General features: G+C 33.8%; 1 protein-coding gene across 3 annotated transcripts in view; it reads right to left on the reverse strand.

Moving 5' to 3' along the window:
• CADM2 (cell adhesion molecule 2) overlaps positions 1-26760 on the reverse strand; it is a 1012057-nt gene that overhangs the window by 273863 nt on the left and 711434 nt on the right. For 2 of the 3 annotated variants that reach the window (XM_081798566.1, XM_031041510.2), the window contains exon 2: positions 19529-19555. The exons of the other annotated variant lie outside the window; for it this stretch is intronic. In XM_081798566.1, the coding sequence (XP_081654692.1) occupies positions 19529-19555 (27 nt within the window). The remainder of the gene's footprint in view (positions 1-19528; positions 19556-26760) is intronic. 3 annotated transcript variants of the gene reach the window in all.

A 26760-nucleotide genomic window follows, 5' to 3' on the forward strand; every position in this document is an offset into this window, starting at 1 on the left:
AGGTTTTCAGTTGATTCTATGCTCCCCATCCTCTCCCTGCCATTGATGTTTCCTTCACTTCCTCCAGCAATTATCAATTTCTCATTATTTACTACAAGTGTCTTTTTCACCCTTTCTTTTATACTGCCTTTTTTTTAAAGATTTATTTATTTATTTATTTGAGAGAGAGAGAGGAAGAGCAGGAGAGGGACAAACAGACTCCTTGCTGATCTCAGAGCCTGAGGATACCAATGCCCGGCTGGATTTCACAACCCTGAGCTCATGACCAGAGCTGAAATCAAGTGGAGGCTTAACCAACTGAGCCACCCAGGCACCCCTCACCCTTTCTTTTAAATGGAAGGAGAACAATGTATTTCTATCACTATACAAGCACTTAAAAAAATATGAAGTAGAGGGGTGCCTGGGTGGCTCAGTCATTAAGCATCTGCCTTCGGCTCGGGTCATGATCTCAGGACCTGGGATCGAGTCCCACATTGGGCTCCCTGCTCCACAGGAAGCCTGCTTCTCCCTCTCCCACTCCCCCTGCTTGTGTTCCCTCTCTCGCTGTGTCTCTCTCTGTCAAATAAATAAATAAAATCTTTAAAAAAAGAAAAGAAATATGAAGTAGAAAATTATTTGTCATGCAATATGAAAATCCAGGTTTCAGTTAATATATTATTTATTCATAGATGAATAAAAGAAATTAATGTATTTAGTCACATGTTCCTCATCTATAAAGCTACTATCTCACAAGGTTGAATAAAGGATCATTTTTTTAAAATTCAAGTGAAAGGGCTTAAAGATCAAACTATAGGATGTTGTTTACTTCTGGTAGGCATTGTAATATGGCAGCATAGTTTTGAAATATTACTATATTTCTTTCTTGTATTTCCTGATCCGCTTAGGTCTCCTCTTCACTCTGCCCTAATCTCCTAAATCAGGCAGTAGTTAGGCTATTCAGCATCATGATGAAAAATACATGTTCAAAATTAGAAGAAATGACGTCTTCCCGAGTTTCAGATTTTATTTTTTTTAAAGATTTTATTTATTTATTTATTTGACAGAGAGAGACACAGCGAGAGAGGGAACACAAGCAGAGGGAGTGGGAGAGGGAGATGTAGGCTTCCTGCTGAGCAGGGAGCCCGACGTGGGGCTCGATCCCAGGACCCTGGGATCATGACCTGAGCCGAAGGCAGATGCTTAACGACTGAGTCACCCAGGCACCAAGTTTCAGATTTTAAAAACCTGGTCTTAGGAGGAAAACAAAAAAAAAAAGACTGAAATAAAAGATTTAGAAAGAAACATGAGGGGGTATAGTGGAGAGCTAAGACACAACCACAAGAAGAAAAATCCATGAGTGGGAAAGAGAAAGGAAGTTGAGGGGCTAGTCATCTGTTGAATCACAGGAAAAAAAGAGAAGCTCCAGTGATCTTCGAGCAACTCTGTCTGAGTAGCTCCTGGGGTCAGGAGAAGCCCCTAATGCAGACATGGCAACATATTCAATCTAGGAAGAAAGAGTATTGGGTGGCCCTTCAGAGATTCTGTGGTTCCCAGGCTGGCTCAAGAGCTGCAGGATGGTACCATAGGCCTAAATTATTTATATTATGGAATATTATACAGATTTATAATATGGATCTTATATACATATATAACTATCAATAATGTCTATAATATACATCAGCAATTTACCTCAGCCATGGAGACAGGATAGAAGCTATTAACTTTTCCATATATATTTGTACATTATTTCTTGCAGTCTTCCCCATCTCACTTAATGCGAAAGACATCCCTCCACTGGCCTAGGCCGAAGCCTTGTAGAAGTCCTTGATTCTTTTCTTTCTCTTTCCTTCTACCTCCAAAATATGAAAAAATTTCACTGGCTATCCTTGGAAATCAAATGCAATTTCTTCTTACCAACTCTATGCCAGCACATAATAAAAGCCACCATTATCTCTTTCTTATAGCATTGCATTAACTTCTCTACCTGCCAACAGAGTAACTAGAATTATCTTTTAAATGCATAAAGCAGATCATGTCAGCCCTCTGCTGGAAATCCTCCAAAGCTTTCCTACTGAACTTGTTGTAAAAGCCAAATCCATAAACTAGCATATCAGGCCATATGTAACCAGGTCATATTACCCCTTGATTTCATCTACTTCTTTCCATATCTTACACCCTTTCTTTCTATCCACACCAGATATCTTTACTCTTTCTTAAGCAATAAGTACATTCCTGCCTCAAAGCCTTAGCACTTATTCTTTACTCTGTGCTCTCCTGCCAATATCCTCTTGGCCTGCTTGCTTGACACCTTCAGTTTGTCCAAATATCACTTTATCAATAAGGCCTTACCCTATTTCATTAAATATAGCAATACCTTCACCTACAGGCATGTCCCGACCTCATTCCCTGTGTTGTTTTCATGGTACTAATCACCCTCAAGTGTAACTGTATCATCTCCTCATTTTACTGTGTTGTTGTTTGTCTTCCTGCACTAGGATATATGTTCAGAGCATATGGATTTTGTCTCTTTTGTTCATCACATATACCAATTAAACAGAAGCACCTGAAGCACAGCTTGGCCAACAGTAGGTGACTAATAATTGTTTTACAAGTTAATAAATAAGGATGGAGTCTAAGCTATTTAAAAATATTATTTTATTAATATTCTTTTAAAATTATGTCTTGTGACTTAAAGCATCTCCTCCTTTCTTAAACTCATGCCTGGAATGTTTCAATAAATGGTTTTAAATCTCTTTTCGGGTGATTTTAATCTTTTTGTTTAAATTGCTTCCACCCTCAAGCTGCCTTGTTGTGCTATTCAGCATATGAATTCCCGTGTCTGAGTTTGTGAGAATAAGACTTGTAGAATATTCCACCAAATACAAGGAAGGTTGTGAATTCCTTTTATACCATGATCAATAACCATCTGAATTGGACAGATTAAATTAGCCACAGGCTGGTTTGGAGGCAGGAGGATAGATGGACAGCTTCTGCGAGTCTCTTGTAGTTCTATACAAAGTGTTTGTTAAAGTTTCAATGAGAAAAAAAGGCACTAAAATGCAAAGGTAAATATTCTGCTCTAAAGTGATAGAGACAAATGGCCTCTACAGCACAAACCTTTTCAGAGATGGTATAGATCATCTGCATTATGTTTTTGTGTTGCCTGTGAAAAGGATATGTGGAGAAAGGCACTACTTGAAATTCAGTTCCAATATCATGTTGGTTGAAAAGCTGTGCTTTTTAGTAAACCCAACCAAATACACTGACATTTTCAGAGTGCATCTGATACATTTCAATAATTAATTCTTAAGTCAAGAAAGAGTCAAGAAATCAGATGAAGAAGCACAGTAGTCTGAAAATTGCCAGTGGGAAGGAAAAAAAATCAGCCATAGATAGAAACTTTTCAAGCTGAAAAGAGGTCAGTGGGATACCACTGGGAACAGGGATGAAGCTTCGGGGGTTTTTATTATTGTTATTTACATAAACCACCCAGAGAGTAACGTGAGCTGCTCAGGCCATAACTTTGCAGAAATTGGTAGACTCAGAAAAAGAAAAATGCAATCACATAGTAGAAAGAACTAAATCAATGAAGGGTGTATATAACAAGCAGTCAGAGGAAAAAAAATCTCAGACGAAAATATATTCTCTTTTAAAGAAAACAGATTGGTGCTAGATAGGAACTTGAGAAGTACTCCAACTCTCCTCCATCAGAAAGTGTAATCTATATTCTATAGATGGCCTTTGTCTTTGGATCAAAGAGTGCCACCAGGTTGCCACCTGGAACACTGGAATTATATTTGTAGGTAAATAATTTTTTTAATGTGGAAAAGATAAATTTCAGATAGATTTCAGACATGCTATGATTGCTACTGAGAATAACATAAATTTCAAAGGATCCGATTTACAAAAATATTTTTCATGATGTCTCAGGTTACGTTTCCTTTCTGCTCCTAAATGATTACTCCCTCAAATACTATCAACAAAAACCACAATGGAAATAAAATTTAAAATTTAAGTCACTGACAGTTAACTTACAAATATCAGTTCAACTTAATTTACCATCTATTTGTAAGGGTTTATCTTTTCTTTTTTTTTTTTTTTAGAATGGAGAGACAGACACCACCAGATCACTATATTCAGTGATCTACTGAGAATATTTTTTTTATAGTGGATTTCAACACAAGTTCTCAGGAAAGGTTAACATGCGTAGAAAGGTATGCATGCATAGTATCTATAGTATACTTTATCAGGTACAATGCACACACTGAAAATAAAAGAATACCTCTCTAGGCAAATGCCCATGAGTTGGCATAGGAATCACTAGATGACACTACCATAATGCTGGTTCTGATCAATGGTCAGAACCTCTAACAAGGAAAATAAAATAACAATATACTCATTTTAAAATTCATGAAAATATCAGTGTGGGCTCTTGTATTCTATAATCGGGAATAGGAAATGAGAGAGAGTGTTAGATACTGCTAGACAAAGCCCTTTATATTCCTAGCTGCTAGACCATTGCTTAACATATAATAGGTAGTCAACTTACTGGAAAAGCGTATCTTATATCCCTGAAGAATTTTTAACAAGTAATAATTTGTAAAAAGAAGTGTTTTAGATTTAGAAATTCAGTACATGCTTTCTTATAATTCAAATGATTCATGAAATAGTAGTTTCCAATTGTCTCTGTTGTCTACAGGACAACTTTTTAAGAAAAGTAAATTATATGTAATTTTCTTCCAATTTTATGTCCTGAATGAAAGAGTAAAATATACAACTCAAATGGGTGGAGTAACAAGTATATTTGATTTTTAAATCCCAGCTTGAATAATATAAGGTGATAGTGGCAGAGATAGGGAATTTTCTTTTTTTAAAGATTTTATTTATTTATTTGACAGAGAGAGACACAGCAAGAGAGGGAACACAAGCAGGGGGAGTGGGAGAGGGAGAAGCATGCTTCCCGCTCAGCAGGGAGCCCGATGCGGGGCTCGATCCCAGGACCCTGGATCATGACCTGAGCCGAAGGCAGATGCTCAACGACTGAGCCACCCAGGCGCCCTGAATTTTCCCTGTGTGAGATAATTTGTTATTTAGCAATGAAATACCAAGTAGTCACTCTATTTTTTTCTCCTGGGGAACATAAATTATCTGAGACAGGAGCAACTGACTTTTCACTAGTGCACTTACCAATTATATGGAGAGATTTCAAAAATATAAACAGGGCAGCTATTGGCTGAATTTATATCTCCTTATACTAAAATAAATGATGATATTGAAACAGCTTAGATGCTCACTCAGGTCAAGTGGTTGAAGAATTTCAACCTTTTCTTTGCTTAGGGCTATTAATACCTATAATGTGACTGAACAAAGCACATAGTATGATCTAATTAAATCCTATAACTGATACTAAGTATCTCAGTAACTGTTTGGGAGGCACCTGGAAGCATAAAAGTGTCTCTCAATTTGTAGAAAGGGAAGGAGAACTCTTTCCTGAACAAGAATTACTGTCGGGTATTTGTACTCTTCTGGAAAAAGCTGCTAGATCAGCTGAGTATAGAGTCAAGCTCTGAATATAGAGAATATGATTAAGAAGGGAACATAGAAATTAACATCAGATGTAAGGAATTAATCAGTTCTGGGAAAATGCTAGACTGCTTTAGAGAGTCAGAAGGGGGTTGGCTCCATATACTTTGTGGTAGGGTTGTGGGGCAAATTCCTTGTGCAGGAAAAGAACAACTCATCTAAGGGAGTCAACTAATGTTGTAGGGACTTGAAACTCTTAACTAGGGGTGTGAATTGTTATGGTAATTTGAAAAAAAAAACTGGTGGTAAACTGGTATACTGATACAAGAAGAAGATGAGTAGGGCTTCATATTGCTATCCCAAGCAAGAAGAAATAAGGAAAAAAAAAAAAAGCAAAAAAAGAATAAAAAGATAGTGTAACTGGTAATGGTAATACAACTATCAAAGTGAAGCAAAAATTAAAGTATTTCAGATAACAAACCTGAAGAATAGTCACTAAAGATTGAAACAATGGTCACTTAAAGCAAACATTTAGAATTAGTGTGGGAAAATGTTAGTTATTTGATCCCCACACCATCAGGAAGAGTTCATTATACATGATTTATTACTGAAGCTATTGGATCAAATGCTATTACAGCTTTCCTTGGGACAGGCATGCAAACACAGCATACTGTTTAACTGTTAGAAGAGTAAAACAGTCTATAATATAAAGTGAGTAGGAATAACACTTTTTATATAAAGCTATCAAAAAGATACACAGACTAGTTTACCAGATTTCCTAGAAAATGAAATGTTACTAATCTGGTTATCCATTCCAACCAAATTCCAACTAGAATGTGTATGTATTTAATTATTTTCCTTTAAGTTGTTTGACCTTTATATTAATTGGGTTTGGCTTTTCTTTCACATCTAATACTATTATTCATAGCAGACCTGTTTCCAAGGTAAAACTAGCTGATTAAACTAAGTCCATTTGCAAAAGTACGAATTACATTTTTTTCATCTCATATCAGAGATCACATCTGTCCTTTGCATATGACTCTCAATAACTAAAAAAAAAATTGTTTTGAATCCAGGCTTGGGTGTCACATTTCACAGAATTTGCTAATAAGAATTCATATTACATTTTTAAATTTTGATTTTCTGACATGTCTTTGGTGTTTTTTTTAAATTACCAATAACATTGTTTCAAGAGATAGATAATGTTTTTTTTAATATTTTATTTATTTGTTTGAGAGAGAGAGTGAGAGAGAGAAGAAGGGAGCACAGCAGGGGAGTGGCAGAGAGAGAGGGAGGAGCAGACTCCCTGCTGAGCAGGGAGCCCGAAGTGGGACTCAATCCCAGAACCCTGAGATCACGACCTGAACTGAAGGCAGATGTTTAACCGACTGAACCACACAGGTGCCCAAACAGAAAATAATATTTTTTATTCATACTTAGACAATTGTTTAAGTTTTATCTATTCTAGTACTTCCTCACCTGTAACTATAAATGCTTTGATATTTAAAATTATAATAATTTTGTCTTTCAAAATAAAAGCACTTTCTGACACCGTATTCCCTACAATGACTGCAACTTGCATTTTATATGTATTTCAATAATTTTATTGTTACTTTATTCATTTCCCAGCCACTTTATTATTTCTCCTCAAATTACTTTTTTCTCTTCCTCAATTGCATGCCCAAGTTAATTTCAGATCTGTCATTTATATTTGCACAAACTATTGATGAAGCTGAAGCAGTTATATAATTTTAAAAGAAAACAAATCTCATCTAATTTGTTTAAAACTCAGTAACAGAAAATATGTCTTAGTATATTCATCTTTCTACCAGTTTTAGAAGTAATAATATGATTGACATCTTAAAATTTACTGCCCATACTCCAATTCATTTTAAGGTGACAGTTTCCTTTAAGACTACAGAGAATTTTTCAACAACAAAAGCAGCATGAGTCTAGTCCCTCAAAATTTGTTTTGGTATGTAAATCACTACTAGTCAAAGTTTAATAACAGAATATAGAAACTGATAATTCAACTTTCTATTCCAATTTGCTATAAGGAAGTCAATGATAAATGGGATAATCTAGGGCAAAATTGTAATGTTTATTTTCTTGGGGAAAGTTTTTGCAAAGCAAAAATTGTATGTAGTCTTTTAAAATTAGATTATAAACATACACATTTTTGCTGCTACATATAGTTTATTTTAAATCATAGAGAGTGATATGTCTGTTAAGATTTTAGATTTGATTCCAAAATATAAAATACACTATCACTATTTTTGACTAGTGACTTACACCTAAATTCAATAGGTATTTTGGAAATGAATGTGCAAATAATTAAATGTGAATGAATTAGTGTGTCACTAAATGCATTTCTAGGTGCTCGATTTTAAAATAGAACAATTGCAGTTTATAAGGACAGCCTTCTTTCTGTATATCTCTTATTAGGCCATGGGTATATGTGTTTCCTTTTGTTTTATTTTAAGAAATCTCCTGAAAATGACTAAGACTTTTAAAATCTTATGATTATTGAGATAGCTATAGAAGAAATGCTCATTAAATACTTATTTTGCTCTAATAAATATAGAGTCAAATGATCATGCCAAAATGATCTCTTGGCCATGGCAGATGCATTAAATAAGATTTGAGTGAAAAATCCCAAAGTATTTGCTAACCCTCCAAAAAGCTTGTAAGGAGTTTTAAAATCTATGTATCTATCTTCAGCTGTATAGCTATATTTCACCTAAATCTAAATTTATTCCTCCCATTTATAACAAAAAAAACTATTTCATGCGGGAAGAGTAACTTTTTATTTGCAGAGAAGCAAATTCAAAGTTTTTAATGAGTCAAACATCAAATTGCATAGAAACATTTATCTCTATTTGTAGGGGAAGCTACATCCTAATATACACAAATACTATCTCTCTGATCCCTCAGCTTCAGTTTGAATACACTACCACAAACTAATTGCACCTGAATTGTGAATACATATTATTGGGATTCCCAAACTCTGGTTACGCAGCCAAGAGATTTGACAGCCCTTCCCAAGATGACTTCTGGCTGACCTGGCAAATAATTACTTCATGCACTATTTGGTGATTGTTCAATATTGTACGAACAGTATTCCTGCTTTGTATCTAGACAGCATTTTTAAATGAACTCAATGCCCATCAAATGATTGTTCCATCTTGGAGAAAAGATTATATGGAAAAAATCTGGTATCCTATTCTGCCAGTAGGTGGCTTTTGTTTGACCAGGATGGAAAAACACCTCAGTAGGTAGTTAAATTAATAAATTTTTTGAAGCTTATGCCACAAATCTTTTTTTTATAAAATATTTTTTTTAAAGATTTTATTTATTTATTATTTGACAGAGAGAGACACAGCGAGAGAGGGAACACAAGCAGGGGGAGGGGGAGAAGGAGAAGCAGGCTTCCCGCAGAGCGGGGAGCCCGATGCGGGGCTCGATCCCAGGACCCTGAGATCATGACCTGAGCCGAAGGCAGACGCTTAACGACTGAGCCACCCAGGCGCCCCTATGCCACAAATCTTATTACCACTTTGATATCACTAAAATAACCTCAAATTGAATTCTAGTCAAATTCAAATTTATAAGTAACTTTTAATCTGCTATGTCCAAAATAGGGCCAACTAGTATATACAATTAAGATGTGGATTTTTTATACGAATTTTAGTGTGTTTTTCTTGATTTTTTTTTAATATAAAGTTTCCTGGGGTGCCTGGGTGGCTCAGTCAGTTAAGTGTCTGACTCTTGATTTTGGCTCAGGTCATGATCTCAGGGATGTGAGACCAAGCCCTGCCTCGGGCTCCACACTCAGCAGGGAGTCTGCTTGAGATTCTCTTTCTCCTTCTCCCTTTGCCCCTCCCCCTGCTTGCACTAATGCTCTCTCTCTCTTAAATAAATAATTAAATCTTTAAAGTTTCCTCCCCCCAAAGTATTTAGGCATATGGAACGGTCCAATTATTTCAAATATAAGAATCAATAGTTTACATAGTATTATTTTAGGGAAAATAAAATGTTATCTAATTTTTTTCCTGGTATTATAATTTACAATTATCCTTTACTTTTACTTCTGTACCATGGTACAACATAAATGTACTTTTCTGTGGGCTGACATACTGACAATATCAGGACTGTCATTCTAGGTATCTGCTTTTAGGTCTGCAGTGTTGATGACAATGAAGAGAACTGAAGAATAATAAAGTATTTTAAACCCTTTATAAATATTTAGAGGCACTGATTTAACTCATGGATAAAGGTTTTTATTTTTGTTTTTGCTTTTCTGCTCAATGTTTCAAATGTATTCTTGAAAGGATGTTCTATTCTCTCAAATCTATTTCTCCCTGATGTTACCATTAAATACTCTAGGCCGGGGTACCTGGGGGGCTAAATCGTTAAGCATATGCCTTCGGCTCAGGTCATGATCCAGGGTCCTGGGATCGAGACCCACATCGGGCTCCCTGCTCAGTGGGAAGCCTGCTTCTCCCTCTCCGACTACCCCTGCTTGTGTTCCTGCTCTTGCTATCTCTCTCTTTGTCAAATAAATAAATAAAATCTTTAAAATAAATAAATAAATAAATACTCTAGGCCAAACTACCTTGATTTTCCCATAAACTATTGTAACTTTCCAGATAATTCAATTTGTCTCTTTGTCATATACATAGTAACTCATCTAATTTGTTCTTCATGAGCATTCAGTAATTCTTTCAAATTATAAATGTGAGACTATCCCCTCATCTCTGTCTCTATCTCCATTTAAAATGCCTAAATGGATTTTCATTGCTTTTATAATGGGGAAAAACTTTTGTAACAGAAACTTCAAGGCACTGTGTGGGATTTCAGTAAAGTTGCAGGATACAAAATTAATATAAGAAGTCAGTTGCATTTCTATGTACCAACAAGCTATCAGAAAGAGAAATTAAGAATTAAGGTGCATCACAAATAATAAAATACTTAGGAATAAATTTGACCAAGGAGGTAAAAGATCTATATATTGAATACTATAAGACATTGATGAGAAAAACTGAAGACAACATAAATAAATGGAAAGATATTCATGGTCATAGATTCAAAGAATTAATATGTATAATTCAAAGAATTATTAATGCTGTTAAAATGTCCCCATTACCTAAAGCAATCTACAGATTCAAAGCAATCCCTCCAAAATGTCCAGTGGCAATGAGGAAAAGATAGTCTCTTTAATAAATGGTGTTAGGAAAACTGGATAGCCATCTGCAAAACAATGAAACTGGACCACTAATGTACAGCCTACATAAAAATCAACATGAAATGTATTGAAGACTTGGACATAAGACCTAAAGCCATAAAACTCCTAGATGAAAACATAGGAGGTAAACTTCTTGGCATTGGTCTTGGCAAAGATATTTTGGATTTGATATCCACTGCTATTTTGACCCTTGCTCTCATTGATTCCTCCACAGAAACTATATTGGCTTTTAGTCTCCTGCTGCCATTCCTTGACTTGGAAAGTTCTTCCCTCTTTTCTTCACCTACTTAGCTCTGATTAGTTCTGTCGTTCTCTTCTGATCATCACTTTTTCCGAGAAGGTTTCCCTGGAGCCTTCTTCTACTAAGTAAATGTCTCTGTAATCAGATCTCATTGAACTACTATGCCATTGTTTTACAGTAGCAAATTTTCATTTCTTCAGGTGAATATTTGATTAATCTCTATATTTTATACTAACTGGCAATTACCAAGTTCCCCAGTGATTCCACACTGATAAACCCAATGGTACATTCTCAGGTCTCATCTATCAGGAATATTTAACTCAGTTGCTGACTCCTTAGCTTGTATCTCACCATCCATTTGTTCTTGAGTTTTGAGCACCTAAGAATTCAGTCCTACGGTTTTTGTTTTATTCTCTACACACACTTATGTCTTAGGTAAATCCATCCAATCTCATAGCTTTATATACTATCCACAGACAACAATTTCCAGATTTTCTTTCTATAGTGCAGAATTTTTTCCTGAATTTCATGTTCATATAGCCAATTTCTACCTGTCATTGTCACCTAGATCTCCAATTTCATGTATTCAAGATAGTTTCCACTATTTTACCCTGTGCCTCCCAAAGTCTTCTCCATCTTATAAATGTAACTGTGTCCTTCCAGTTTTTCAGTCAAAAGAAGTTTGACCAAATAAAACATTGAAATCATCCTACGCTTCATCCTTTTTATCCTGTTACGCTTCCAGTAAGCAAATTCTATTAGGTATCAAATGATCAGTTCACACCACCTCCACTGCTATGACTCCAGTCCTGCCACCATCATCTGTCCCCTGGTTTCCTGGAAAAGTCTGCTAATCGCTTTCATTGCAGTCTGTTTTCAAAGGAACATCCAAACTGATCTTATAAAAACTAAATCAGCATATGTGTCTCCTCTGCTCAAACTTCAGTGGCTTTTCATCTTACTTACATCAAAACAAAAGTCCCTACATGATTTGGGTCCTCATTCCCTCTACAATTTCTCTCTTATTTACTCTCCTAGCTCACAGTTCTCTAACTTCACCCAGTCTCTTGAATAAGCTAGGTTCCTCACTGCCTTACGGCCTCTGCTCTTCCAGATCACCTCAGCTTGGTCTCTCAGCATCAATTCTCTCTCTAAATTCCTGCTTGCCTCATCTCCCTGTTCTACTCCCTTCTCTACTCTGCCCACATGTCTTACTCCTCTGCTTTGTTTTTTTCTTCATAATGCCTAAAATATTGCAATATACTGTAGCATATAACTAACTTTTTTTTCCTCACTGATATATTTGCAGCTGTCCCTGGCAATGTTGGATGAATAAATGAAAGAATAAATAAGTGAAAGCCTCATGAAGTCAAAACTAAGCAATATTTTTTTCTCCCCATTATATCTTGGCACAGTATAGACATTTAATAAAAATTTATTAAATTAAGAAACACTTGTTCACTCCTTTTCCAAAGATGTTCAGTAAGAAAAAGCATAAAATGGTCTTTCCATGTACACAAATCATTGGCATGGGCTCAGAACAAGGGCCACATTTTATTTATTACTAAATATCAAGTTCCTGGCTATGTGATTATTCCTTATTTAATTAATAACTAGGTGTATCTGGATATCAATTAGCTATTTTAAAAGTGTTTTCACATGTTCTTTTTGTATAACGTTATAAAATCATCATTTTATTTATCATTATAATTCCATGAGGTAGGTAGTACTGATATTTTTATCCTTACCTTACTAATGTAAACAAACAAATAAATAGTAGAGCAGATACTAAAACCCAGGTACTCTGATAATCATCTCCAAAACTGTTAATAGAATGCTTTACTAGTAAAAAAAAAAAAAAGAATGCTTTACTAGTGATAAATATTTTATATTATGATTTCAAGTCAAATGATTCTTTTCCACTAAAAACATATAACCATCACTCCATCTAATTTGAAATAAAAATTAGAATTTATTTTTAATGTAATTTAACTGTTGGCTTTATAGCACTTCTCTTGAAACTGCCCTGAAATGCCCAACTGTTAAACATTGATCACGGTATTTCTCCTTATAATAGACTTTTTTTCTGCTTAGAAACCTGTAAGAAGCCACAAACCTTGGGATTTTAATTATAGACTTTCTAAACTCCACACAGCAGCTGTAGAATAAGCAAATACTTATTTTATTAACATAATAGAATGACATGAACCAACTGAATGAACTGAGTCCCAGAAGATCCTTTCCTTTGGATGAGATGTGTTTAGATAGAATAAAAAAAAAATTACAATGATTTATTTATGATGGGAATAAGGACATAAACTTAAAGTGACAACACAAACCAATTTCTAATTGCTATATAAAGTTGTACCCTGCAAATGAGCTATGTTTACCCACATGTCCACAGGAAAGCTCAAACCTTTATTTTCATTTCAAGAATAAAGGAGAGACAGGGGAAAATGAAACTTCATTAAATCAAGTGAAAAATAATATTCTTTTAGATTTGTGGATGGAGTATCTAGAGGGGTCTTTCCATCCTGACCACACTAGTTTGTATTATGCAACATGAAGAGGGACAGTTGTCCAACAGTAAGTAATAAGATACTCCACAGGGCAAATACATGTCAAAACCCCTATCCAGTGAGAAATAAAAACCAGAAAATATATTAAGTGAAGCTACAATTTAAAAACAAGAAAAGTTATCTACATTTTGACCCATTGAATCATCTTTCAATAAAATTTTCATGAACACATTCTTTAACCCTGTTACCCTCTTCTGATTTCAGCATTTCACATTAGTTATGCCTAAAAGCTTTTCTAGAACACTATTCCTCTTATTGAGAAACTAATTACCTCCTCACTTTCCCAAGAGAGAATAAGTGAGGAATAAGGTTAACATAAGGTGAATGAATGAGAGACCCAAAGAAAAAGAATTAAAAAGAATGGAAAACAAAAAATCTACTGGGAGAATATTTCCCTTGCCACTAGGTAGGTCCCACTAGGTAGGTCCAATTTATTTCTTCCTAATAACAACTGATCATCATTCTACTTTACCCCCATTACCAGCCCCACCCTACCTGGGTGGATGGGACCTAGATAAATATATTTAAATAAGTAAATAACATTAAGGTGAACTGTAATATTGGTTAATTTACTCTCAAATCTTTAAAGCCTTTAATAGATTAAAAGCTAGAACTCAGGAGTCAGTAACTCTGATTTGGAATTGTTGGCTTGCCTCTTAACTAATTTTGTGAACTTAAATTTCTTTTTTTTTTCTTTTTTTTTTTTTAAGATTTTATTTATTTATTTATTCATGAGAGACAGAGAGAGAGAGAGGCAGAGGGAGAAGCAGGCCCCCCGCGGAGCAGGGAGCCCGATGCGGGACTTGATCCCAGGACCCTGGGATCATGACCTGAGCCGAAAGGCAGACGCTTAACCATCTGAGCCACCCAGGCGCCCTGAACTTAAATTTCTTAACTCTTTGCCTCATCTTCCTAATTTAAAAAAATCAAGATAATAATAGTATCTATCTCAAAGAGTTTTGTGAGGATCAAATTAGAAAACACATATACAATGTTTAGTGTAATGTCTGGCACATAGTAAACATTGACAATATAAGAAAACAACCTTCCACCTGAACCCTTTAATGAATGTATTATAGAGACATAATATGGTTTTAAATTCTCTTACATGTAATCCCCTATTATCTGCAAGAAATATATTCCAAGACCCCCCGTGGATTACTGAAACCACAGATAATACTGAATCCTATATTTACTATGATTTTTCCCATACCTACATACCTATGATAAAGTTTAATTTATAAATTAGACACAGAGATTAACAACAACCATAATAAAATAAAACAATATTTATAATAGAATTTATAACAACATACTGTAATAAAAATTATGTGATTGTGGTCTCTCCCTCTCTCATCAACATCTTATTGTGCTATGCTCACTCTTCTTGTGCTGATGTGAGATGATAAAATGCCTACATGATGAAAGTAAATGAAGCGAATGACACAGGCATTCTGATGTAGCCTTAGGATACTATTGACCTGACAATAATCAGAAGGAAGATTATCTGCTTCCCGACTAGGTTGACTGCTGGTAACTGACACCATGGAATGCTAAACTGTGGAGAAGGAGGGACTGCTGTATTTCTAACATTCCCAACATATTTCCTTAGATCAGCCTTGTGTGGGATAAATAAACATAAGCTTCAATAATTGTTTCTTGATGAGTTGCTTTTATTGAAGATTTTGTAGATGTTATGCAAGAGTGAATAATTCCTTATACTTTTAAACTTAAAATCTAAACATAGCTTCAACAAAAGGAGTTGAGTGATGTTTTCAAAAGAAATTATATGGAGGGGTGTGGGAGGGATGGGGTGGCTGGGTGACAGACATTGGGGAGGGTATGTGCTATGGTGAGCGCTGTGAATTGTGTAAGACTGTTGAATCACAAACCTGTACTTCTGAAACAAATAATACATTACGTGTTAAAAAAAAGAAGACGATAGTAGGTAGGGAAAAATGAAGGGGGGCGGAAATTGGAGAGGGAGACGAACCATGAGAGACCCTGGACTCTGAGAAACAAACTGAGGGTTCCAGAGGGGAAGGGGGTGGAGGGATGGGTTAGCCTGGTGATGGGTATTAAAGAGGGCACGTATTGAATGGAGCATTGGGTGTTATGTGCAAACAATGAGTCATGGAACACTACATCAAAAACTAATGATGTAATGTATGGTAATTAACATAACAAAATAAAATTTAAAAAAGGAAACTATATAAATCTTATTCCTCAATTTCTTCACTGATAATAAAAGGAAGTAATTTTTACATTTTAAGTATTATATAAACCTCACTGTAACATAATTTTCTTAATTTTTTTTTCCTTTTCTTTTGCTATTGGGTTGAACTTCTTTAATGATATCATTTATAGACTTTGGATTTTAATATTTAAATGTGAAGAAAAAAATACATATACCTAAGGGGATCATTCATGTTATATTTTATGTGTTTATTTTAATGTTATAATGAATATAAACATATGAATGCCATCATGATGATGAAATATTGCAGCTGCTCATAGAAAAGTTTTAGATTTTGGATTTGTCTTTGACTACATGTTAATTTGTTTTCTTTCCACAGACATCATTTAAATAATAATAGTAATGATGATAACAATAAATGATAGGTAAAATTTACTGAGAGGTTATTATGTGCCATTTCCTAGGTTAATCTCTTTTTATACATTATCTCATATAATTTTCGTAACAACCGAATGTTGAGTGAAGATAATTAAATTGTCCAGGTGCTCAAATCTGGTAAGTTGAAAAACCAGGATTGGATTTATGTCTGTCTGACTACAAAATGGAAGTTCTTAATATACAGTATATATTATATAGTACAAACTGAAATATTGGTTCTCCACTTAAGACAAAACTATAGTTTAAAGCAATATCTCAATTTCAACTTCTTTTGTGCCTTTCAATTCACCCTCAAAAGGTGTAATATGATGAGAAAACTGGGATACTAAATGTTATATTTTGATTGAATAGCAGACCTTATATTTACACCTGAATAAATCATTTATTTAATAATATTATGTACAAATCCAGTAAATTGAAATGCCGATTCTTCTCTAGACCACATATGTATCTCAATTTAGATTGCTGAGTTCCCTTCATTATCTTTTAATTCTTATGCAAAGTCAGAATAATTATGTTAATTTTTATTTGAACACTGAATAATGATTATATGATTAAAGGTAATAGCAAGAAATGGCATAAAATGTTATCCCCACTATAGTTGCCAAATTCTGAATAAAAAAATAAAGCCTAAAAATCAGATTGAAGACTAAAAATATATTTAATGGACTAAAACTATTTAGAAATTTTGTAATATTCTGGAACAATATTAGTCACATGATACAGTTAGTCTATAAGTTTATAATAGAGTGAAATAAAATCATCTCATGCAAAGAAATTTTAGGAACACCAAGGTATCTTTTTCATTATCTCTAAGTGGCAAAGCATTGATGATCATACTGAAACATGAGTTTAGGGTATATGAATGTAAGTTAGATTGTAGACTGCTGATATATGAATTTACTGTGACATATGAATACAGGATAGATTGTATAATGTTGAGAATTGAAGCAGGAGACAAGTTAGAAACTACTCCAGGAAAGCTCTGAGGAATGAGCGATTTGAAGAAGAGGGATCCATGCAAAAGCTGCTATCCCCATGCTAAAATTATGACATAATTAGGACAATAATTTTATCCCCATAAAATTAGGACCATTTGATAATTGATCAATTATGGGGGCACTGGGTATTATGTGCAAGCAATGCACATGTTTCAAGAATTACACATGTTTCAAATCATTTAGGAAATTAGGCAAATGGTTGTTCATGAGAAGACACAGCAAACCCCAAATGTTCAGATCTGGAAAAAAAAAAAAAGAGAGAGAGGGAGAGAGAGAGTTTCAGTTTTGATATCCAAGTAGAAATATTCAGTAGGCTGATGGAAATATCAGATAGAAGTTTAATAAATCAAGTCTAGAAAAGTATTAACTAAAATCAACTAAGAACACTTTAGAGGAAGAGGGTGATTATATTAATCTGGTCTGTTTCCATGCAAGCAAGAGAAACCTATCTAGAAAGCTTAATTAAAAGAGAGCTGTGTCCTAAGCCCAAAGAGCAAGGATAAAATAGAACCTTATATTAAAACAAGAGAATTGGACACCATGAGGGCACTCTCTTAACTCTTACTCTTTGTACATTGCTTTTTTTTTTTTTCCAGACTTAATTCATCTTCTTATTCAGTCCACCTATAAAATTCATGGCCACAAAATATAAAACTGATTCTCAATTCTCTTCTTCTTCTTTTTTTTTTTTTTGCCTCTTTCAGTTTTACTATTCTTTCCTTCTTCTTTCCCAGTTTTTTTTTTTTTTTTTTTCGGGAGAGGAATTTGATTGGATCATTTGTCTTTTTCTTAACAGTCAACAGTGGTGAGGGAGGTTGGTTGTGGGTACATAACCATATGGAAAATGGCTGTTTCCTTTATTTTATAGGAGGTGAAGTTTATCCCTCTACTGGATTCAGCTGGACCAATACTCTAAGAAGTGATCTTTTCAGGGATCAAAGATATAACCTAAAAGAAACCCGTATTCTAGAGTAAGATAGAAAAGGAAAGAGAAAGAAAGGCAAAGAACAATTAAGAAGAAAATGAAGTCTATGAAGAGACACTAAAACCAAGGGAAATAGAAAATCAAAAGAAGCAATATATATTCAGCAGGAAAAAAATGAATAATAAGAGGATTGGGAAATTATTTTGACCACTAAAGAAGAATTAGTGATCTTCTGAATGACAGTTTCTGCAGAGGTAAGAAAAGGGTTAGTTGCTACATGATTTGATTATATTCAGATATATTACGTTTATACTATTGCCCTCAGATACTGGTATAATAACCAATATATATTTAAAAAAAAAGGAGTGGGAGAAATTTAGGGTAATTTTCTATGCCATTACTAATAACTGCTGACTCCTAGTGAACTCTCTTTTTATCTAAACACCCATAAATTGCTGTTTTAAGAGTCTGTTTTAAAATGTTATTGGGAATTTAATATCAAATTTACCAGTCTATGGTTCCTGGAATATAATCCTTTCTCCTTAAAAAAAAAAAAAAAAATCAAGACACATTGTTCTTTCCAGTATTCCAGAAGCTCTCTGAATTTGCAATGCAGTCAATGCAGGTTTGCTCTATAAATGAAAGATACTTGAAAGATAAATGAAGGATAAATAAATAAATATATATATATATATTTGCTATATAAGAATAAGAAAAAATAAATATATAGATTACTCTTGAGAGTATAAAATCAAAACATACAAACTATAAGCCTATGACAAAGTAGCATACATATATTTGATTTTTTTTTTTCAAAACCATAACAACGCATTGAGCCAAAAGTCTTTCCTTTCAGGGAGATATTCTGGCATTAGACAAGCACATCCTCCCTCATGAAATTATATTTCCAGGATTCTAGCAAATATAAAATTAATGCAACTAGGAAATGGAAGAAAAGTCATAAATAGAAATATACAGTATATAATATTCATTTTTTAAAGGATGTCTTTTTCTTTTCACATAATTCTAGAAGGCTTGTTCACTTTGAGTCTATCAGCCTTATTTTATGCTGTATTTTTTTCCAATTCACTATTTTATCAAGGGAACTAAGGTCAACAGGCAAAATGTTGGTGCACAAAAGCACTGTATTCCACTTGGAATAAAGTGAGAAGCAAAACAAGAAAACAAACAAACTCACAAACAATCATGTAAACATAGACATATATCAGAAACTGAATATTTGAAATAATACATATTTATATTTATAGGAATTTACGACAATGTTGGTACACTGAACTAGTATTATCACCAACAGAATTGGCTCCATCAATTAAGATGGCTTAGAAGATTGAGCAGAAAAATGAATCATGGTGAGTCATGCAGAATGGATAGGAGCTCACCTTTAACTTTATTCTTTGAAGCAGCCGCTGGTTCCAAGGAAGGATTGCACAAGAAGAAGAGAACAAACATATTAGATATTAGACAGAGTGTCTAGTAAGAAAAAGATATGTTATTACTATTAGTTAAAGTCTAAAAAAGGTAATATTTATGATTATATAATCAACACACTTTAGATGAATAGAATCTATAATTAAGAAAATGACAGTTGGTTATATTTTGTTAGTATATGATTAAAATCTTTGAATAAGAAAGAGTAAAATAGATAGGAGACACACAGGGCAAATTCCAAACACCATAAGGACTACATAAATTACTTTTAAGGACGGTATATCTTTTCTTTCTCCCTCCTTAACTCAACTTTAGTTAATTCAATTAAAGAAATACATATACTTTAAATATATTTTATATTATTTAACAATTAAAATCTAACCCATAAGATTCCTTGTATTTATTGAGTGCTTACTAGATGCCAGAGCCTGAGGTTGAATATTTTCCACACATCTGCCACATTTTAATGACAATTTCAAGAAGTTATGTACTCTGAAAACTATAGAACACTTATGAAATAAAATTGAAGAGGACACAAAGAAATGGAAAAACATTCCATGCTCATGGATTAGAAGAATAAATATTGTTCAAATGTTTATACTACCCAATGCAATCTACACATTTAATGCAATCCCTATCAAAACACTACTGGCATTTTCAACAGAACTAGAACAAACAATCCTAAAATTTGTATAGAACCACAAAAGACCCTGAAGAGCCAAAACAATCTTGAAACAGAAAAGCAAAGTTGGGGCATCATGATTCCTGACTCCAAGTTATATTACAAAGCTGTAGTCATCAAGACAGTATGGTACTGGCACAAAAATACATTGATCGAATGAATGGAACAGAAAACCCAGCAATGGACCCATAGCATCTATGGTCAAATAATCTTTGACAAAGCAGGAAGGAATACCCAATGGAAAAAAAGACAGTCTCTTCAACAAATGGACAGTAACATGCAGAAGAATGAAACAGGATCACTTTCTAACACCATACACAAAAATAAATTCAAAATGGATGAAAGACCTAAATGTGAGTTAGGAAACCATCAGAACCCTAGAGGGCACAACCTCTTTGACCTCGGCTGCAGCAACTTCTTACTAGACATGTCACCAGAGTCAAGGGAAACAAAAGCAAAATTGAACTATTGGGACTTCATCGGGATAAAAATCTTCTGCAGAGTGAAGAAAACAATCAACACAACTGAAGACAATCTTTGGAATGGGAGAAGATATTTGCAAGTGAAATATCTGATAAAGGGTTAGTATCCAAAATATTTAAAGAACTTATAAAACTCAACACCCAAAAAACAAATAATCCAGTTAAGAAATGGGCAGAAGACATGAATAGACATAAATAGACATTTTACCAAAGAAGACGTCCAAATGGCTAACAGACACATGAAAAGATATTCAACGTCATTCATCATCAGGGAATACAAATCAAAACTACAATGAGGCACTACCTCACACCTGTCAGAATAGCTAAAATTTCCAACACAGGAAACAACAGATGTTGGCGAGGATGTGGAGAAAGGGGAACACTTTTGCATTGTTGGTGGGAATGCAAACTGGTGCAGCCACTCTGGGAAACAATATGGAGCTTCCTCAAAAAGTTAAAAATAGAACTGGCCTACAATTCAGCAGTTGCCCTACTAGGTATTTACCCAAAGGATACAAAATACAGATTTGTAGGGAATACATGTACCCTGATGTTTATGGAGGCATTATCAACAACATCTAAACTATGGAAAGAGCCCAAATGCCCATCGACTGATGAATGGATAAAGAAGTGGTATATATTATATATATACATGTAATATATACAAAATGGAATATTACTCATACATATAATGGAAAAATATTACCATATATATATAGTGGAATATTACTTAGCCATCACAAATAATGAAATGCAATGACATGGACAGAGCTAGAGTGTATTATGCTAAGCAAAATAAGTCAGTCAGAGAAAGACAAATACCATATGATTTTAATCATATGTAGAATTTAAGAAACATGACATGAACCGATGGGAGGGGAAAAAAAGAAAGAGGGAAACAAACCATATGAGACTCTTAAAGATAGAGAACAAACTGAGGGTTAATGGAGGGAGGTCGGTGGAGAATGGGATCGATGGGGGAAGGGTATTAAGGAGGGCACTTGTTATGATGAGCACTGGGTGTTGTATATAAGTAATGAATCACTGAATTTTACTCTTGAAACCAATATTGCACTGTGTATTAAGTAGAATTTAAATACAAATTTGGAGGAAAAAAAGAAGTAAGTTTTGTTATCATTGTCTCACAGATGTGGAAACTAAGAATTACTTGCTGACTGTGACACAGTTGGAAAGAAGCTAATCTGGGATTTGATCCTAGCTATGTCTGATTTCAAAATCTGTGATCTAAGGTTGGGATTTAAGGCACGGTTCAGTTGCCAACTGAACGACAAATATCGATGGGGCGCCTGGGTGGCTCAGTTGGTTAGGCGACTGCCTTCGGCTCAGGTCATGATCCTGGAGTCCCTGGATCGAGTCCCGCATCGGGCTCCCTGCTCGGCAGAGAGTCTGCTTCTCCCTCTGACCCTCCCCCCTCTCATGTGCTCTCTCTCATTCTCTCTCTCTCAAATAAATAAATAAAATCTTTTAAAAAAAAAATATCGGGTCTACAAAGCCAAATCAAAATCTCATGATTCACTAGACTTCAGCTATTTGGTTGACCACATAGATATAGAAGTAGAAAACTCCATTACTTTAAATGGCATTATCTCCATTAAGAAGTAGAAATTTCAATTTATTTATATCTAGTGGCAAACACTATTTGGGGCAGAAGTACACTTAATGAGGAAATTAGAAGAGTCATACAGGAGAGTTCTTTACTCAAAGGAAGGCTTCTAGACACGATGCATAGATACCTCTAAACAGTTTGCTATTTTTAGAAAAATAAATTTTGCAGTTTTTATAAAAGCCAGTAACATATATATTTTGTGTATGTTGTTCCCCCAAACAAGATTATACACGTTACTTTTCAGTCTGCTTTCCTTCACATTTTCCAGGTTGATGCATAGCATTCTTTTTTTTAATCAAGTAATTTTTTTTATTGTTGGAATAAATATTTTATTTATTTATTTTTATTTTTCATTATATGTTAATCACCATACATTACATCATTAGTTTTTGATGTAGAGTTCCATGCATAAGCATTCTAACTCACTATTTTAACAGTTGTGTCTATTCCCATAGTCTCTATGAATGTGAGACTATTTCCCTATTGGTAAACAATCAGGTCGTCTGTAGAGTGTTTTTTTCTGCTGCTAACAATATTGCAATGCACATCCTATGTCATCTCCGTTACGTATTGTAGTGGTGTTTTGTTTCTGTAGGAGAGCTCTGCAGGTTGTTTTCATATTTCTATTCAGAAAAGAAAAAAGCCCGACAAAGATGAACACCTGAAATATTGCAGATGGAAGAGTTGAGATTATATGGAAAGGAAATGCACAAGTATATTGAATGCTCTAAAATAAGAAGAAACCAGAAAAAGAAAAAAATAAAAGATAAAGAAAACAATAGAATCCAGTGTTTCAAATAAATGATACACTGCAAACTCCTTTGCTCTTTTAAATTGTTGCATTTAACTTTTCTTACTCTTTGTTTTTCAATTAAAATTCAGGTTTTAGTTTCTTGGTAGAAGTTTAGTAGATTTTAAAATTCTAATCACTAGGAATTATTTTCCTCTTTTGTATTATTTTAAGACTGCACAAAGCTGAAACACATTGTTAGAATATGCAAAATGCTATTTGCCTCAATTTCAAAGAAAATATTTCAATGCAGCAGTGTATTGATTTGTTCATGTGAAGAGAAATTTTGCTTCAAATTCAAATTTATCACTTAAAATTTTTAGTGTGAATTGAAAGAAAAATTACCAAAGCCCCTTAGGAATATTTGAGATAATAATTGGTATTTAATATGTAACAGATACAACCAATATTGCATAAAGATTCATATTGAATTAAATAAAAACAGAGAAATAAAAATAGAGAAGGCAAATCTTTACATTTCTCAGGGGAATGGAGGTGAATTATTGAAAGTTCTCAAGCATTACATGAAGGCAGATGATTGTAATCTTAAATTACTGGGTAGAAACCAACATAGAATAGAAAGGAAAACAAAAGCTCTATGCCTGTTTCTGTGTGTTCAGGCAGCTAATACTAGACTAGGCTGGTTAATATAATTGGAAAGAGGCCAGGCTACCAGGCTTGTTAGCCCAATTATAATTCTCTGCATATTCAATAAAAGAAGGCAAGATGACAGCAATACTGTCATAAATGTCATGTTCAATACTTGTAAGATTTTCCATTGTCAGCATAGCCCAATTATAAGTCAATTGTAAAGTGCACATTGCACACCACCCAAAAGTAACTGAAAATTATCTTAAAATGCAATTTTAATGTTCATAGTTAAAATGAAAAGAAAGGAAATAAAGGTACTTTGACCAGAGAAAACTTTTAGATATGACATCAACATTTCTTCACACTTATAATAAAAGCAGCAATTTGTAACTATAACATTATAGTTGTTCATACTATTTTTTCAGAGATGATTAGCTAAATATTAAACTTGTAATTGCTATTATATTAATAATGTGAAAACTTGGGCATATAACATTTGAATAAAACTATGAATAATAATAGAATTATCATAGCTATTTCTATATGATTGCTGACTAGTTAGTGAATATTAGGCATTATATTAATAAAGGTTTATCTCTAAAAACTCCAAAATAAATGATGAAAAAGTAAAAATATAATCAGTTGGTTATGTTTACAATTTATTTACTTTGAATTAGTTGACTTTCCATCTTAAAGATATCACTAATAATTTTGTGAAGTATTTTGTGAATCTAAGACAGTGTTTCTTAAAATGAAGTGCAAGAACTATAAATAGGGCATGAGGGCATACTCAGGGGAGATTAGATAAATTTTACCCACCTCAAAATTGATATAACCTAGTCACATTTTCTTTTAATTTCTACTTCTTATTTTAAGGTTTACTGTCATAACAAAAGGGTGATATATTTTATTAGTATCTGCAATGTGTAAATAGTGTTGAACATACTGAATTTGCGGTTACCTTCAGAAATGTTTGCTGAAAAATTATTTAGCAACAAAACATTTAGTAAATAGATAGCAAAGATATTACTGGTATTTATTCACAGAGAGCTAATGCTAAAGCAGTATGGATCTTTTCATTTCAAGATTATGTAGAATTTCTTTGAAAAAAAAAAACTTTGATATTTTAGCCTGGTGTTTGGTATTCTTCTTTTTATAAGCAAATTTATAGATAAAGGATCAATGTTTCTTAATATGGAAGCCATGAACTTAAAAAGTGTTTAGACTTTCTAAGGCGACTGAAGTTACTGACAACTGTGACTTCATATTCAGATATATTAGATGTTTCCCTTGCCCCAGATTTATCCGCAGTGAAACAAAACAAAATAAATAAACAGAATTAATTGCCATTGATAGATACTGTACAATATAATTTTAAATATGAAAAAGTTACTCATACATATGTGCAAATTATAAAAATGAAAGAGAACATACTGCCACTACTTTCTAAAATAAATACAATGAAAACTAAGAGATCCAAAATATTACAAAACTGTTATCCAGAGAGGATACATTACTTTTCCTAGGTCACAAAGCTATTCACAAATTTACAACCAAAACACCAGGCTGGATGAACACATATATGTTAAAATCTGCTACATCAAAATGTAATCATTAGATATAGTATAGTAATGAAGTGCTAATCAATACCATGTGAGTTTGATTCCTTTTTACAAAGAAGGAAATCACAGAGATTTGAAAAGGGGAAGTACTAGTACATTTACTTTAGTAGATACTTACCACATTCTTATAGTCTTTCAATATATGGAAATTAAAATAATTGCATTTTCAGGTCTAGATAACCACCTACATTTCCCCCTTTTCTCATTTTTTCTCCAACCATCCAACACAAAACTAAACACATTCTTTCACTAATCTCTTAAGATTTATTTAAAATAACATCTTTCTTAGTTATCAACTAACATGGTCTAAACATTAGAATTTTCTCCTAAGGCTCATTAGAATTTGAAGACTTGAAAACGTGTGACAGAATCTAATTTCTTTTTTTTTTTTTAAAGATTTTATTTATTTATTTGAAAGAGAGAGCACATGAGAGGGGGGAGGGTCAGAGGGAGAAGCAGACTCCCTGCCAAGCAGGGAGCCCGATGCGGGACTCGATCCCGGGACTCCAGGATCATGACCTGAGCCGAAGGCAGTCGCCCAACCAACTGAGCCACCCAGGCGCCCAGAATCTAATTTCTTTCACAAGTTTTTTCTTTCTCAACCACACACATTTTACAGCAGGAAACAAGTGTAAAAAAATGATGCTTGAGAAAGAAACGTTCGCTAAAGAATTTATACTGCAAAGTAACCAAATATTTGCTGGGTGGAAATTTCTCTTCATACAAGTACACCAGCCAATGAATAAAGAGGAAATGATAGGATTTGAAAACCAGCATTCTGTAGTCCCTAACAAGTTCTCAGTTACCACCATTTGTGCTATCATCATCAAAAGAGAGACTACCAGAGATTATATACCTTTCCCATGGAAGGGCCCAATCCCATTTAAGAAGGTTTTTTTGTTTTGTTTTGTTTTTTAAATTTTGTTTGTTTTGTTTTTGGATGGGATAATCAAATTTGGGTGGGATCATGCCTCTACATCGAACTTCCAATGTCCAATAAAAACAGGGGACAAAAAAAATATATCAAATTGATGCAATTAGTCAAATCCTGAATATGGGAAACCACACATAAGCAATTTTGGCATTTGGCTCCCTTAGCAAATAGATCTCAGGGCACACACACACACACACACACACACACAAAGATGAAAAGGGAACCTAAGGGACATACCAAAACAATAGCCATGTGCAGATTACTTTGGATCCTGATCTGAGCACTGGATATTTTATGATATTAAGGAATTATTCTCAATATTTAGGTGGGATAATGTTATTGGACTATGTTTTTTTAAGTCATTATCTTTTTATAAAATTAAATATTTATAAAAAATGGTCTAGTGCCTGGGATTCTTTTCAAAGTAATCTTGGGATGCATGTTCCTTATTGTAT

Source organism: Leptonychotes weddellii, chromosome 1 (genome assembly GCF_054177405.1).
Source record: "Leptonychotes weddellii isolate Sample4059 chromosome 1, ASM5417740v2, whole genome shotgun sequence".
Taxonomy (NCBI): Eukaryota; Metazoa; Chordata; class Mammalia; order Carnivora; family Phocidae; genus Leptonychotes; species Leptonychotes weddellii.